This window comes from Cynocephalus volans, chromosome 1 (assembly GCF_027409185.1).
Source record: "Cynocephalus volans isolate mCynVol1 chromosome 1, mCynVol1.pri, whole genome shotgun sequence".
NCBI classification, from domain to species: domain Eukaryota; kingdom Metazoa; phylum Chordata; class Mammalia; order Dermoptera; family Cynocephalidae; genus Cynocephalus; species Cynocephalus volans.
Genome location: NC_084460.1, coordinates 148830994 through 148848186, shown reverse-complemented (window position 1 = coordinate 148848186; position 17193 = coordinate 148830994). Strand labels below are relative to the sequence as shown.

Below are 17193 nucleotides of genomic sequence, written 5' to 3'. Positions count from 1 at the left end.
CATTATTAATTTATTCTCCAATGCACAGTTCTACAGTCCAATCACCTCTTCAAGGTCCTATCTTTCAATTACCACAAAAGGATTTCCCACCCTCTTAACAGTCACGGTGGGGGCCAAGTTTCTAATACATAAAAATTGGAGGGCACAATTCAAGCTTCAGTAAGTTTTGGGTGGACATAATAATCCACTACAGTCAGTAAGTAATTTTTGCATATAACTCAGAAAGAATTGAAAGAAGTAGGAGACATCAGTACAACAAAATATATTTAATTCTCATCTATTTATTTAAGTGAAGGTTTATCTCAGCACTTAGAAAAACACAAAATAGGCATAAAATTGATGTTGAACCCTGACTCATTCTGGTAAGAAATTATATTCATCTATGGATATATGGAAACAAAAGCTCATTTCATTAGAGATCTATTTCTTATCAACTTTTACTCTTTGTGTTTAATAATTATCAAATTTATAAATTGTTTTGATTGATTTTGTACTAATAATGTTATTGATAACTTAATCCAGAAATTACCATTTTATCACTTAAGGATTTAAGACCACAGGAAAAACAAATTTAGTGTGTGTGTGTGTGTGTGTGTGTGTGTGTACATGCCAGAGAAGAATAAGAGTGATTAAAAAAAATGACTTCAAGCATAAAAATATATTAAGATAAAGGTATATGATGTAGAATATAAATAAAAAGAGGAAAAGGAACAGTGCAAAATTTCTGTTAAAGAAGAATCAGTCCATGAATTTTTAAATGGACAATGATGGGTATCAAAATCACTCTGTTTAGATTCCATTGGATACACTTTAAGAAATGACATAATTTGTATTTAAAATGTCAATTTTTACAGTATGTTGGAAATTGCATCCTTAAACATATGGTGAAGATTTTGATGTCAACTTAAAATGTGTCAAAGGGTAGATAGTTTTTGTTCCAAAATGACATTAGTGGATGTACTAGCAAAATATTTGCAGGTCACTGACCTTGTGGGCCTCAGTTCTGCTGGCTGCTGATGTACGTGCCTTCTGCGGCCTTGAAGACCAGTAAATGGAACAGCTTCAGACTAATCAAGAATCTTGGGAGGAGGCCTGGAGTGTGGCTCCTCGCCACTGTCTTCTTGAGTCTTCTAATGTACGCTCTCCCTCTGTTGCCTGCTGGGCTACTTCTCCATGCTCAAAGCTTTGGACTCCAGTAGCCACTGCCCTTCCAGTCCCAAGGTAGCAGCCCACCCAGTGCAGAGAGAGAGAGAGAGAGAGAGTGAGAGAGTGTGTGTGTGTGTGTGTGTGTTGTGGGGAGGAGAATGAAGATCAGTGGCAGGTGGGTGCAGGGGGAGCTGTAAGACCCACATTCATACATGGCTTTGCTTTCTTAGGTCTGGGAAGCACCAGCCTGAGCAGCCTTAGCAGTCCCTTTATTGAGTTGGTCCTGTTGCAGCTGGTCCTATAGGCAAAGTATCACAAGATATTTCCATTGTTATAGACAGTCTGCTTCAAGTAGGTCAGGGCTACACGCACTAAGTGAGGGTTGGGATGGAAATTCTCTGCCCCTCTCCCTTGTGTGCACTAGTGCTGCAGCATCAGGGTCTCACTCTTTGGGAATCACTCCTGTTAGGCTTTAAAGCTGGCCTGATTTTGAATCAGATATTTGTGTTACTAGCGACATGACCTTGGGTAGGTTGCTAAATCTCTGAAAGTCTCAGTAACCTAAGCTCTAAAATGGGGGTGATAGCTGCCTCTCAAAGTTGTTGTGATGCTTAAATGAGGTAAGCATGCAAAGTGAACATTATAAACATCCAACCAGTAACTTTATTAATAATAATATCAGGGTTAAGGTGGAGCAGGTAGACTGGGTGGTAGGTGGAAAGCTTTTTTGGGAGAATAAAACCCCCGAGGGGAGTACAGGTGGGTGAGAGAGGAAAGGTCATTCTAGGCAGAGGTAGCAGTTTATGCCAAGACTAATAAAGGGTAAAGAAACTTGTTCCAGGAAACTCAGATAGTTCAGTAGAGCTGGGTGTAGGTCAGGAGGGATTTGAAATTTTATTTGTTTTAGTCAAGGCATTATTTTGTCTAGTTATTACTGAATGAGAATAATTTCCAAAGATTTCTTCCTTACTCTGACATAAGTACATGTTTTTAAATCTGATTGCACCCCCCCCACCCCCCAACGTCTTTCAATGACTTTCCATACTTATAAGAAAAAAAATTTAAAGTTGATCATATTATACTTGGTCCATATAATCTTTTGCCACGAGCCACATTAGACTAATAATTCCCCAAATGCACTGTTCTTCCTCACACCTGTGTGCCTGTACGTGTGCTATTGCCTTTGCCCTGGAATCTCCTTTGTCTTTTTTCCCTGTGACTAATTTCTACTTATCCTTAAAGATTTAACATATTGGACAATATACAAAAATCAATACTGTTCCTAAACTAACAATTCTTTTGAACAATAAGCTTCAAAGAAAGTATAGAAGATTAGTAACCTTTACTGAGGAACAGGAAAGACTGAATACAATAAAGATGTTAATTCTCTCCAACTTTAATCATTTAATATAATATAGTCAAGGTTACTATATCTCTATATATACACAAATATTTTATAAATTATTTTTAATTGACCAATTGATTCTAATATTTATTTGGAAGAATTAAACATTCAAGAATAGCTTTGACAATTCTAGAGAGATAACAAATAGAGATTTCCCCTGTATGATATTAACCAGTTGAAAGTGTCCTACCCTTTGTTAGCTAAGGGGTGGACATATGATGTAAGCCACGCCACTCTAATCTGTATAATTAGATTATGTTTCTGACCGTTGCTCTGTTACACATGACTCATAACACTGGATAGGTTTTCATCCAGTTTGGAGGGTAAGATTAGTAGGGACTGCTATAAGATTTATTAAGTGACATTTACAGATTTCTCTTTGGGATCCATTTTAAAGTGGTAATTCCCAAATTGTGGTCCTGGGGATCAGCAGCATCAGTATCACTTGAAAACTTCTTAGAAATGCAAATTTCAGGCCCTACCTCAGACCTATGGAATCAGAAACACCAGGTGGCGCCAAGAAGTTTTTTTTACATACCCTTGATGCATTCTAAACTTTGCAAACCTCTTAAGGAAAGAGGTTATCATTCTCCAAAATAGCTGAAACAGATATGACAGGCTCCTATGACATACCATGGTAAGAGGCAGTGAAAGGAGAAAGCAGTTTCATGAATTGGCCCTAAATTGAAATTCACATGGCACACTTCCAGTCACAGTTGTTACATTTCAATCCAGCCATTCCTCACATAGGTGACTCCAGGGTGAGTAGCAGCTGGAATTTATTTAATTGACCATAGTTAATGAGGCTCCCAAATAACTCAGCTAGAAAGGTCAGCTAGTAAATAAATTAAAATTTCCTGCTGTATCATCTGTCAGTTGATGTGAGCTTATGATTGTCAAGAGATCTAACTGTTGGACTGAATACAAATTTAGGAAGGTAAAAGTGTTGGGGGAAAAGCCTGCACCATCAATCCATAAGTGATTTTAAAATCCTCTTTGGTTTTGTATCATCTGAGCCACTCATCACCTCATTAACTCCGTTACTGTAGAGTTCGGTGTAGTAAGCTTTCCTTACCTTTTATCTTCATCAGGGGAAAACCTCAATAATCATTTCTTCAAACACCCTTTAAATAATAGTATTTTTCCCTCCAATATTAATAGTCTCTTGTTTTAAATTTTGTCTCCAAGAAAAACACTTCCTTGTGCAAAGAGTGATGGACAAAAATTCTTTCAGAGTTACATAAAGGCAGGCCATGTTTTTTTGGCAGGATATTCTGCAGTGTGGATGAGGCGGAGGCAAGTGATGCATACCCCTTCAGTGCAGAATTTAGGAGACCCCCCAAAACTCAGTAATCATAATATATTTTACTGATCAAAATTAATTTTTTAAAAGCTATGATGAACAAAATATCAAATTTTTAAGTAAAGGTAGGATCATGACAGTGCTGGTTTGAACCGTATCAGAGCCACATGAGGTGAAAGAAAGAGTCAGGTATACTGATCCAGTCTCTGAAGATCACAGGTGAGTGAAATGTAAAAGTAGTATCACCTTCACCCAATTAGTAATATAAAATTGTATTGGTGTGTGTAATATTAATGTTCCTTTTTTTTCTCTTTTTCTGTTTCTAGGGATATACTAATATCTCCATCATGCTGGCAGTATGCTGTCCTGCTTAACCGATTCAATTATCCTTTTGAACTGGAAAAGGATTTACATTTGAAGGGTTATCACACACTTTTTCAAGGATCTTTACCTTACTGTTCTCAATCAATGAAGTGTTACCTTAGCAGAACTCCAGACCGAATGCCTTCAGAAAGGCATCAGACTGGAAACCTGAAAAAATATTATCTTCTAAATGCTGCCTCTCTTCTCCCAGTACTGGCTCTGGAATTAAGGGATGGGGAGAAGGTTCTGGATTTGTGTGCTGCTCCTGGGGGCAAATCAGTAGCTCTGCTGCAGTGTGCTTGTCCAGGTAGTGTGTTTTTCTTTCAGTTGTTGAAAATTTTTGAATATCTATGTGTTACAAAGTACTTTGAAAGTATATGGGAGGAATGTAGGATTGAGTTTGCAAGCTTAAGAAGCCTGAAAATTGGGATACTTTGGAGAAAAATGGAAATTTTAGCTGAGGAAATCAGTGTAAATAACATCGTTTCCACCTATTTAACCCTAACTGGTAATTGGGAACAAAACTGCAACATGTTGTGAACACAAATCTGTAAGATAATATGAACGTTGATAAGCCAATGACAGAGGTTTTATTTTTTACTTTCATACTTCAGAGTCTTCTGTTCATATTTGTTAAAAGAAATAGGTCAACATCCACTGTAAATTATTTTCTTAATGAGATGGATGGGACTTTTTAAAATTAATTTATTTAGGTTGCTCTGGATGAATATTACTGCTAGATGAAGCAGAGTTCAGCATCAATTCTGTCTGGTTTTTGATGATTTTGTTTTTATGGATACACATACTGTTTTTCACACAGATAAGAACGTGTAAATGGTAGGAATTGTGTTAAAGTGGTTTCACTGATTCTTTAAATTCCTGCTTTTAGAGACCCAAATCAGATACAGATCTTTCATTAAGCATTATTTTAATGATCTATTAGGTAAGCACACTTAAAGTTTGTTTTTTAGTTTGTTAAAAGCAAAGGATTTGCAATCATCTCATGTACAAAAAGCAGTATTGCCAATTGTTAGACTCACTCACTTTCTCAGCCAAGACACCAGTGTGTTGAACTGCCCTTGTTTGAAGTGTTGGAGGTTTCTACACCTGGGCACAAGTTGCCTTAATACAATTTCTGGATCTTCTGAAGCTTGCTATTAATTTGTAAACTCGTTGAAGGGCCATGTGAAAGGAGATTTCCCACTATAGGTATTCTCCTTCTTTTGGGAAGTTGACGATCTGATAATTGATTCTTTTGAAACTATCCAAGCCTGTCTATCCCTTAGAAAATTGAGAACATTCCCTCTTGAAATCTCTATAAATATTTTTTTATGAGAAATGTAAATCCAGGTGTACCTAGGCTTTCAGACAAATGTATCAGTTAACTGTATATTTAGGAGAGAATATACTGTATGTTTTCAAATTCTGGTCAAAATTATTATTGAAGCATGCTGTATTTTAGTGTAAGAAATCACAACAAAAGAGATTATAATATTAGCTTATTATTTTTATAATTTGAACAGAAGTTTTATGGACTCATGTTATAAAGAATATTTGTTTTTATTTCCATTCTTTCTGTGTTCTTTGGCAGTATTCCTATATTGGCTGTTATAAGACTTATACTCATTAATTCTGGGTGTAGAATTTTTAATATTGAAAAAGATGGAAGAGAAATGTCAAATTTGGGTACCATTTTGAAGGGAGAGCATTTTAATCCTAAATTATCCTTATTAATGGGCTATAAATATTTTACACTTTTATGGTAGGGAAGTTGATTTGATTAGAAACCCAAAGACAAACTGATATATTCTAGAAGTTTGAAGTGGGAAAGAATTTTCCTGTTCTTACATCAAGGGCAGTGAACTACAGGCAGTGTTCCAAGTAAAGTAGCTTTTCATCTGAGTAGGACTAATGATAATGGTTTACTAAAGAGTACAGATGTCTTCATGCTGATGCTTAAAGCCCAAATTAGGTTAGCTACAGTGCTTGAATTTGGAATGCTGAAGCAATGCTAATCAAAGCTTTTATAAGCAAAACTTAAAATGATGGCTGCACTAAGTGAGCATTTATATACCAAATTTCTTTTTAGATCAGTACAGGCCTTTAAGCTGGGCCAAGAGGCAAACAGCTTTGAATGATTAAAAAGCTCGTGTTTTAGGATAATTAAAAAAATTAGCCTCATTTTCTTTTGGTCCAGCTGCTCTCACCTGTTAACACAGTGATGGACTGACCGTTGTTTTTTCCCCAACACAGTCTTTGTTATGTCCCGGTCTTGACAGACAAAGAACAAACAATTCTGGCTCTAAATGGAAAAGCCTTAACATACAGTTTAACCGTGGATGGCCTTGGTGGAGTGGATTGGTCAGCATTCTTGCTGAAGGCTGTGTCCCTCTGGGCATGAAATTCTCTTTGCTGTCAGTGGTAACTTTTTGATATCTGATTGGCCTTTGGTAGTTGAGAAGATTAGAAAGACTCCTTTCTTTGTTGAATTGCTTTTGTCCTCCTTTCTATTCCTTCATATCTTTAGGCCTCTTTGAGCATTCTACAGGTACCACTTTCTGCTTTCTCTTCCCCTCCTAACTCCTTTCCATCCTTCAGGGTTTACCTCAGGAATCAACTTTCTTGGAAAGCTTTCCCTGAACTCCCTGTATTAGGTGCATCTTCTTTGTGGTAGTAATAAAAATAATAACCGTTTTGGAATACTTTGTGCCAAGACTGTGTTAATCACATTGCATAAATCTGTGTTTTTCGAACATTTTTCAGTAGTCTGCTTCCAACATCTTATATCTCCATGTAAAAATCTTTGTGGAGTCTTAGGGCTCTGAGGAATATAGTATGACTGTCACTGGTGTACATAATCTCATCTAACTCTGCAGTACTGTGAGTTGGGTATTATCCCAATTTTAAATATCAAACTGAGACAAAGAGAAGTTAGCTAAATTGCCTAAGGTAAGTGGCTGGGACTGAACTCAAGTTTTCCCTATAGTGCTGTTGACTCTTCCATGGTCTCCCAGTCACACTCAACTCCTGACTTGTCTAGCGTCCTGTGTTAGACAGCTTCTTGAGGATAAGGACAGACACTTATTTATCTTTGTGTCTGCAGCAGCTTAGTAAACCAGAACCTTAAGGTGATTGTACTTTCAAGTGTGTTTTAATCTAATGTCAACCAAGTTTTAACAAATTGTCACGATTTTGTTCATTTGTGAATTTATAACATTGCTCTTGGGTAGCTCAAAGAACTTTACCATGAGCCTTCACAGCACTTTTAGTATATAGGACAGTATCATTATTCCAGTTTATACATTGAAAGGAACATAGAAAACAATCATAATTACAGCTTATAGCTCCAAAAAATAATTGGCAGAACTAGAAATAAGGCAGGATTGTTTTTTTTTTTCTAACTTATGTATACTAAAATAAATGAATGAGTGAAACTACCAGTTTTATTACCTTTCATTGGACCAAAGGCTGCTATGTACAGATACTTAATCCTCAATGACTTTTCAGGAATTTTACCCCTTTTCCTGCATAGATGAAAAAATACCAAGATTTGGCTTGTTTTTGACAATTTAAGCATGAAATTGTCTCAGTATACTAAATTTTAATATATGTGTGAAACTTGCATTGTAACACCTTATATCAAATATTTTAAAAAGTTCAGCCAACTTAAGACCATTTCAAATAAAATCTACATCTAAGCAAGACAATAATGTAGCATGAAGCTATAACTCAGCCGGGAGCTATTTTAAAATGCTGAATTGAGAATCTTAACAAAGCTACAATTTAATGAAAAGCTCCCCTGATTTTCAGTTGTAGTGATTTAAATATTCCTTATTATAATGCCATATTTCAAATCAAGTCAGCTATATTTAGTGTGCACATACTATGTGCAAGACATTGGATGGTAGGTGTAGAGGTGAAGAATATAGGAATGATTAAGACTTCTGTTTCCTGTGGTATGATAGACTAGGTACCCTAACCAACCCTCCTGCAGAAAATGACTAAAAATGTACAGTATAATATTTAAAGAAAAACAGAATCCTTTTACATGCATCAATGATCTCCAAATACTTAGTGGCCCAAATCTAAAGGATAGTGTGAACCTTGAAGGTAAATTGAGTATGAAACTGGCTTCTGTTTTTTCTTTAAAAAAAATGTAGTTTTATTAATATTATTTTTTACATTCTAGGATGTTGCAGAGCAATGGGCAGTTGAGAGGGAGGGGGAGAAGGGAAAGGGTAAGGAAATGTGATGGAAGAAGAAGGAAAGAAGAGGGGCAGGATTGAGGCCTGTGGCACCCCCCTCATTCCCACAGGCGAGACAGGGGGGCTTCCAGTCATTGCTGGGCTGGGTGTAGATTTCAGGGGAGTGTGGCAATAGCCCTGGCTCCCCACCGCTCCAGCTCGGGAACCTGGGGCCCTTCTTGCTGAGGCTTGGTGGTCTTTGCTGGGCTAGCTGTGCATGTTGGGGGGGGGGGGGCATGGCCAAGGCCCCAGGCTCTAGTCCCCCCACCACCCTGGCTTGGGAGAGCATGCGGGTGCTTCCTGCAGCTGCTTGGTGGTCACCACTGGGCTGGCTGCAGGTGTCGGGGGTGCATGGCCTAGACCCTTTGCCCCAACCACCCTGGCTCAGGAGAGCCTGGGGCACTTTCTTTAGCAGCTTGGTGGTTGCAACTGGGCTGGCTTTTCATTTGACGGGGGCCTGGCCAAGGCCTGAGGCCCCCAACCACCCCAGCTTGGGAGAGCCGGTGGCAGTGGTTGCTGCTGGACTGGCTGCGGATGTTGGAGGGGCGTGGCCAAGGCCCAAGGTCTCCCACCGACAGGCTTGGGATAGCTCCAGGTGCTTCCTGCGGTGGCTCGGTGGTCGTCGCTGGGCTGGCTGTGCGTGTTGGGGGACATGGCTGAGGCCCTCATCCCCCACCCTTGAGACTGGTTGCGGGTGTTGAGGGGCATTGCTGAAGCCCCCAGACCTCCCCCATTTCTGGCTTGGTAGCTCAGGGGACTTTCAGTCATTCTAGATTTTATAGGTGCTGAAGCCAGCTTTTCACTTGAAAGCATTTGCTTAACCTCAAAAACTTTCATGTTGATTTTTATTGAACACTGAAAATAAGAGATCTCAGTAGTAGCCAATAAGAAGGGACAGTTTACCTTTAAAGAATAGTTGGAGAGTTGACACTTGAGAATAACAATAGAAAGCAGCATTTAGAGGAATGATGCTTTGTTTGCTAAGAAAAGATGAATGTCAATCCAGAAATACGTTCAAACAAAATATCCCTCGAGCAAAAGTAAAATAGATATTATTTTTAGAGAGAGAGAGACAGTTTAAGAGTTTATCACCAACAATTCTGAAAGTTGTGCTTCAGGAAGAAAAGAAAGACATTCAAGATGTAAGATAGGAGTTACAAAAGAAATGAAGAGCAAGGAAGGTGAGAAATGTGCAGGAAAAATCTTACCATCAGTGGCTATATAGAAGACAATGACAATAATGTTTTGTGGGGTTAAAAAATATAAGCCCAAATAAAACTCAAGTATACAGTAACAATAGCATCTAAGTTAGGAAGGAATGTTACAAGATTCTTGTTTCTTTTAGGAAAGATGGTGAAAATGGACTTAATTTAGATTTTTTCTTAAGGTATACATGTTAAAATCTTTAGGCTTACCATTAAAAGAATAAAAATAGAGTGTAAAACATTTAAACCACACAACAGTAGGGAAATGGTTGATAAAGGATGTTACATCTATTCCATGTACTATTTAGCAGCCTTTGAAAATTGTTTATATCTCTACCAATTAAGTTGGGAGTATTTCCTTTGAAGTATTGTCATATGTGGAGAGTGAGGAGGCAGAGAGGTATGTATAGCATGATCCTCTATGTTGATGAACACACACACATAAACACACACATATATATAATATATATATATATATCATGTTGATAATTTAAGTACCTTTTTTGATGGGCAGAAGATGAAGAATAAGGGGAAAAATGACACTACCAAAAATATATAATTCCTTCATTTAAAACTTTATATGTGAGTATACACATAAAGAGAAGACAATGAGTTTCAAGTAATTTTTAACATTCTTCCATTATACTTTTATGCATTTTAAAAATACGCTTGGAGATATACCCAAGCATATCAAATATTTACATATATGTATATGTTTAAGTAAAGGAAAAACGAAACAACTATTTCACTGTGTAAAGAATCATATGCTGAATGCCTTCTGTACTGAGAAGCAGTGTAGTATGGTCCTTAAAGACTAGATAGGGCTGTGGAACTTAACTGTCTGGATTATGTGCTGTGCGAACCTAGGCAGGTTACTTAAACTCTCTTGGCTTCAGTTTTCTTATCAGTAAAATAGAAATAATAACAATATCTACCTCATAGATTTGTGAAGATTAAATATGTTACTATGTGTAAAGTGCTTAGAACACTGCCTGGCACATAATGAGGACTCAAAAATTGTTAGTAATTATTATAAACATTTGTTATTACTATTTTGTAGTGCTATGCTAAATATGTTATTAAACTTATCACATTTACTCTAAACAACTGTTTTGTAGGGTCGCTAGGTATAATCCCTATTCTACAGATAAAGAAAAAAAAAAAAAAAGCTGAGAATTTTGAAGTTAAGTAGCTTCCCCAAAGTCGTCCAAGCTCTTAATTTGAACTCATGTATTTCATACTATAGAGCCTATAGCACTTGCTTTTTTCTGTTTACTACTACTTTCCTTCATTTAAATGAAGGTGGTGTGCCGTGGAAGACAATACATATATAAGAGAATATATTATTTACTCTTAAGAGGTAGTGCTTTAGGGTGAGAACTGTGTCTGAGGTATTGGTTGTATAGCATATCTTTAGGAATATATAGTTCTCTATAGGTTTTTACTCCCCAAATTAGTATATTTGTGTGTGTGTGTGTGTGTGTGTGTGTGTGTGTGTGTGTGTGTATATATATATATATGTATGTATATATTTGTGTATATATATATGTATATATTTGTGTATATATATTAATGTATATATTTATGTTTTTAAAGCATAAGATACCGTAATCATATTTACCTCTGAGCCCTATTTCTGCATAATTATGATGAATTGGTTTCTTTCTGAAATTTATTTGATGAAAAGTAGAAATTTAACAGTTCTACTGCCTTCATTTGAAACTTTTTAATCCTTTATATTTAGGTTATCTTCATTGTAATGAATATGATAGTCTGAGATTGAGGTGGTTGAGGCAGACATTAGAATCTTTCATCCCACAGCCTTTGATAAATGTAATTAAAGTGTCTGGATTGGATGGCAGAGAAATGGGAGATGCCCAGCCTGAAACGTTTGACAAGGTACTTTTATTACATCGTGACAAACTGATGGGCTCCTAATGATACCATTATTGTGTTGCTTTGTTGTTGTTGTTTTCCATCTGCTCCCAGACATAGCCTGATACAGTTTCTCAGTACTCTGGGAAATTTTGATAAAGTGAACATGAAAGCAGTTTTCATTTGATGGTCAGCATGGTTCAAAGGAAGCAGTAACATTGGGACTGGAGATTGCAGAATGCTTTGTATTTCCAGGCATCTCAAAGATACTCAGGAAAAGATCAGATATTATTTGGATCATTACACAAATGTTTACTGTATTGCTTTAGTTCAGTAACATTTCATATCAGAGTTTGACAGTCGAAGAAAAAGAGGTCATTTCAGTAAACTTGAAATTGAAATGTTGGTTCTTAAAAATAAATGCTGAGAACTCAGAAATATAGTAATGTCTGTTTAAAATAAGTAAATATGCTGTGGTTGTCAAAAATATCAAGTATTTTTAGTAGATATTAGTAGGCTTTTAGTCCTCCCCTCCAAAACAAACAAACACTGAAAGTACTATTACATAGGAAAATTTTCTGGTAAGTATTAGTGAGGAAATGTCATGAAGAACTTACCGTGTTGTATTTTTGTTTCAAAAGAAATGTTTAAAATTTATTTTCTATTTATTTGTTGTGTTTTACATAGCTTCCTATATGCTTTGTGCCTGAGAATATATTTTCAGGGCATATTTGCATCATTTGTTCTTTTTTTCTCTAGGTATTAGTTGATGCTCCATGTTCAAATGATCGAAGTTGGTTGTTTTCTTCTGATTCTCAGAAGGCGGCCTATAGGATAAGTCAAAGGAGGAATTTGCCTGTTCTACAGGTAGAGCTCTTAAGGTGAGGACTATTAATATAAGTGTGTATTTTGGTTCCTAATATATTTTAAATAGATGTGACAAAACATGTCAAGCCCCAAGCGGAGGGCTTCCTGTGTAGGTGTCAGCAATTATTCCTCTAAAGGCTACACTCAGAAAATTCCCAACCTCTTCACTTTTAGCTCTCATGCTGTAATGCCAGCTGCCTAATGAAATGTAGTATATCTATTCACCGTCTTTTAAAGGGTGCACATTATTTTAAGACCATTCTTAACTATGACCAGAAATGGTCATAGTTGTTTGCTTTCTAGGACTATCCAATCCTGGGGTTAATCACCCTAATCTTTCTTTTACCAGAATCTGAGCAGTCCCCTTGTAAGAGTAGTTTTGGACCAAAGATGCATGTTTTGGTAATATTCTAGATGAACCCACCACCTAGGAAGTTGTAGCTATTTGTCAGAATTTATCTCCTCTCTAAGAATTCTCCAGAGGGGCCTGGCCACCAAGAGGTATTTGGTCCCCTTCAAAACAGAGGCATTTGGGGGGCATCATTATTCTGGTTCTAAAAGAGATGACAACTTATACTCTACTCTCAAGTACGTCCTGTTGTTTTATTCTGAACAAAAATTCTTTGGAATATTTAAAATACAATTAAATGGTGACTTATCACCCATTACCTCTCATATGTAGCATGACAGTGAGTGACAGTATGCACTTCTGACAATGTGCTTTACTTCCAACTTCTGACTAGTTCACAGCAGTGGACCTATGCCATTACCTATGCATCACAGCCAATAATAATACATAGTCTTGTTCTTGAACCAGATTACATATTGGCTCATTAAGGTGATTCTTGTTTGTACTCACCAGATGGTTTTTTGAAACATTTCTCATCTGGCAGTTAGACCACTTTATGTATGCTTTCAATACCAGCCTTTCACATACTATAACTCTAAGATGTTTTGAAAACTACACTATACCACCTTTCCCTTTTATCTCTTGGGCGATTAGATTTGAGATGTTGCCTAGATCCTTCTCTAAATCATTTTTCTCACCTAAACATTATTGGTCTGGCTTCTTAATTAATTAGTCCCACTAATCTGGGCCTTGCCAATATTATCCCTTACACTTTATAACAGATACTAAATCTTATGATGGTTTATTGACATTGTGAACTCCAATTTTATTTTAAGCTATGAGTAAGCATCCATGCTTTCTGACAATATTATTTTTCTTCTCTGTCTCATGAAAAATCTTCCCTGACTTTGTTTTTCTCCCTTTCATTACCAGCCTTTCTGTGTTTTATATTGTCTTTACTGCTTTTTCTCCCATTTTGTCTCAATTCATTGTATTTTATCTTCTGTTTCCTTTATTCTTCCAAACCTATTCTTATTAAAGTTACTAAAGACCCATTTATTGATAAATAGATATTTTCTATCTTAATTTTACTTGATCTATTTTTTAAATATATTTGATAGGGTTTTAAAAATATATTTTTGATTATACAGGTAATACACGGAAACATTTTCATTTAAAAAAAAAATCGAATAATACATATGAAGCAAAAGGCCTACTTGGCCACACACTCACCAAATACCAGCATCTTTCTTTTCAGAGTTAACTATTGGACTTAAGTTTAGTGTGTATTCTCCCAAACTTTTTCTATACCTTTTCTTACAACTGTATGTACATAGAGAAATATATTGAAAAATTACTAAATATTATATGTATATTGTTCTGTAACTTTTTCTTTTTTGTATTTAATATTTCTTAGTCTTTTCCAAGTAGATCTACTTTGTTCTCTTTAACTTCTGTGAAATATTCAAGAGGATCAGTCTATAGTATTATATTTAAACATCTATTTTTTGATATTTACACTATTTCTTTTTCTTTCTTTTTTTTTCTTCTTCTTTTTTTTTTTTACTTTTACTGTCCTTTAATTTGTCTCATTGGCCACGTGTGCTAGCATTTTTCTTGATTAAATATCAAGAAGTGGAATTGAGGATCATTTTAATAGTTATGTGCAGTTGTTCTCCAAAAAAGCTGTATTGTATTTTATACCGTATTGTAGGTTACACTCTACTGTACTTGACTTTGTTGACTGATAATTCCATTTTAAAATATTCTGTTCCCTTGACGTTTATGGTTTTCTGGTTTTCTCTCTACTTCTTTGGTTATACCTTCTCCATTTTTTTCTTAATTTGCTTTTAATCAACTCATCCCACAAATTTTGAATTTTGTTAGGCTACTGGTGATTCTCTTCTCTATGTGATGGCTTCAACTGATATAAAATGTTGTCTCCCAAATATATATCTAAGCTCAGAGCTTTCTCCTTAGCCTCAGACTTATATATTCAGTTAACTATCAGAGATCTCCAGACACATAAAACTCAACTGTTAAGATAAAACTCATAATTTCTAATACTCTCCTAGTCTCCCCCAAAATCAACAAAACAAAAAATCAGAACAAAAATCCCACCAACCTGTCTCTTCTCCTGTCTTGTGTATCTTAGTAAATGCCATACCACCATGTATTTGCCCAAGTCAGAAATGTACCTCCATTTCCCCTCTTTCTCCTATATCTAATACATCACTAAGATATCTCAGTTATACCTGTTACATATCTCTCAAGTTCATCTTATTCTCTTCATCTTTAATAGCCCAACCTAAGACACCAGCATCTGTCACCTAAATGATTTCAACTGGCTCACAACTGTCCTACATGTATCCAGTTTTGATCCCTACTACTTCATTCTCCACAGTGAAGCCAAAGTGATACATCTGAAATGTAAATCTGGCCATGCCGTTCTCCTTCTGGAAATCCTGCAGTGTTTCCCTTTTACCAGCAGGATTTCCAGCTGTTTAGTATAATATTCAAATTCTTTTTTGATCGGGCTTCTCCATATTTCGCTAGCCTCATTGTCTCAGGACTTTTCTTGCATTGTGTTCCAACTGAGCTGTTCCTCAAACACTCCATATAGCGTCTCATTCCTGTTCCTTTTGCTTGAAAGTTCTTCTAATTCATCCTCCCGTTTCTCCTAGAGAACCCTACTGGTTCTTCAGGTATCAGCTCTGACATCTCCATATTTAAGCCTTACCTGACCTCCTAGGACTAGGACTGATATTTCTATCATGTCCCTATCTTCATTTAAATATATATTTATTGTCAGTTCCTCTTCTAGACATTTGCCTCGTACTTGTCTCTCTCTTCAACAAGACTGTAAGCACCATGGGAACAGGGATTGTTTTATTGTTTTTATTTCCAGCCTGGCATGTAGAAGGGGCTAAGTTTGTTTTATTGTTTTTATTTATAGCCTGGCATGTTAGAAGGGGCTAAGTCAATAATTTTCAAAAACAGTAAATTACAAGGGTTAAGTATTTAGAATTTATAGCTATGATTAAATTTATAGCAAAATTAACTGACAAAAATAATCATGTAATCATTATTGTTCTGTATGGTAATTAAACATAAATGTAAAGCAATTCACATAGTTTATTTTGATTAGTATTGCCATTACATAGCCAAAGCGTGGTTTTAGATGTTTTTTCCTCCCATTTAATAAATTCTCCTTACTATCATGTGACATTTCAATTATCATCACAAAGATCACGCACATACGTAAACTTCACATAGGCACCTTTTCATACTCTAACAACTAAGGCTCTTCAATAGTGATCACTCCAATTTCCCATCATCTTACCCTCCCCAAAAGAATGGCTTTAGTACCACATCACTTTAGCAACAAATTGACATGGCACAAAACTCACATGTTAATCACAGTGAATGTAGGTTTTCATATAATTGTATGTGATTGAGAAAGGCCATCACACCAGCCTCTCCCGCTCTTTTCCTTCAGCAGCTGCTCTACATTCCCTGCCTCTGCTTCTTGGTCTGTATGAGAGGTTTTGGACTGACTTGAAGAAACTGAACCCTGTAGTCCCTTGGCTATGTGATTTTGATGATAAAAGGGTAGATAGTGAAATACCCAAGCTATAGGCACAGAAAATGATCCGATTTAAGACATTTACAAGTCTTGGAGTTAAAAAGATAAAGGAAAAAAAAATGATAATAACAGACACAATCTCTCTTTTATCTCCTGTCCTTGACTTCAAAAAATGAAAGAAAAAAAAGACTATAATAATTTTATCATCAGGGATAGCTCTGTTATATCACTATATTACTATATTGTTTACAAAGAAATTTCTCTTGCCCATCTTCCAATCTTTCTCACCTAGTTTTTTGCCTTACCTTCCAAAAAGCAATCCTTATATTCCACAATAAGAGATTAAAGGTTTTAAATGCAAACATGCACCAAGAGTAAATGAATTGATGTGTATGAGTTTTATTCAGACTATAAAGGATTGATAGTAGATGCTTATCTGCATTTGCAAAGAACAATTAGAAATAAGCAAACAAATATTGCTGCCTAGCCTTATTTCGTTGATAGAACATTGCACTCAGAAGGGAGGGAAAGCGTGGAAGAGAGCAGTCAAGAGGTAAATAAGAAAAACTTTTGGATTGTACTGTTTTATCAAAGACTAGATGTGTATCTCCATTTGTCTGTTGACAGATAGGCTCAGAGGTACTTTATACACAATGGGATACTAGACAGCCTTAAAAAAGCCGGAAATTCTGTCATTCGCAACATGGATAGAAGTGCTGGACATTATGCTAACTGAAATAAACCAGGCCCAGAAACACAAACATTGTATGATCTCACGTGTATGTGAAGTCTAAAAAAGTCAGTCTCACAGAAACAGAGAGTAAAAAAGTAGTTACCAGAGGCTGGTGGG

General features: G+C 36.1%; 1 protein-coding gene across 1 annotated transcript in view; it reads left to right on the top strand.

The window, feature by feature from the left end:
• Positions 1 to 17193, top strand: part of NSUN3 (NOP2/Sun RNA methyltransferase 3) — a 48858-nt gene that overhangs the window by 7572 nt on the left and 24093 nt on the right. The window contains 3 exon segments of the mRNA XM_063077501.1: positions 4181 to 4524; positions 11411 to 11565; positions 12301 to 12422. Of these exon segments, the coding sequence (XP_062933571.1) occupies positions 4181 to 4524; positions 11411 to 11565; positions 12301 to 12422 (621 nt within the window).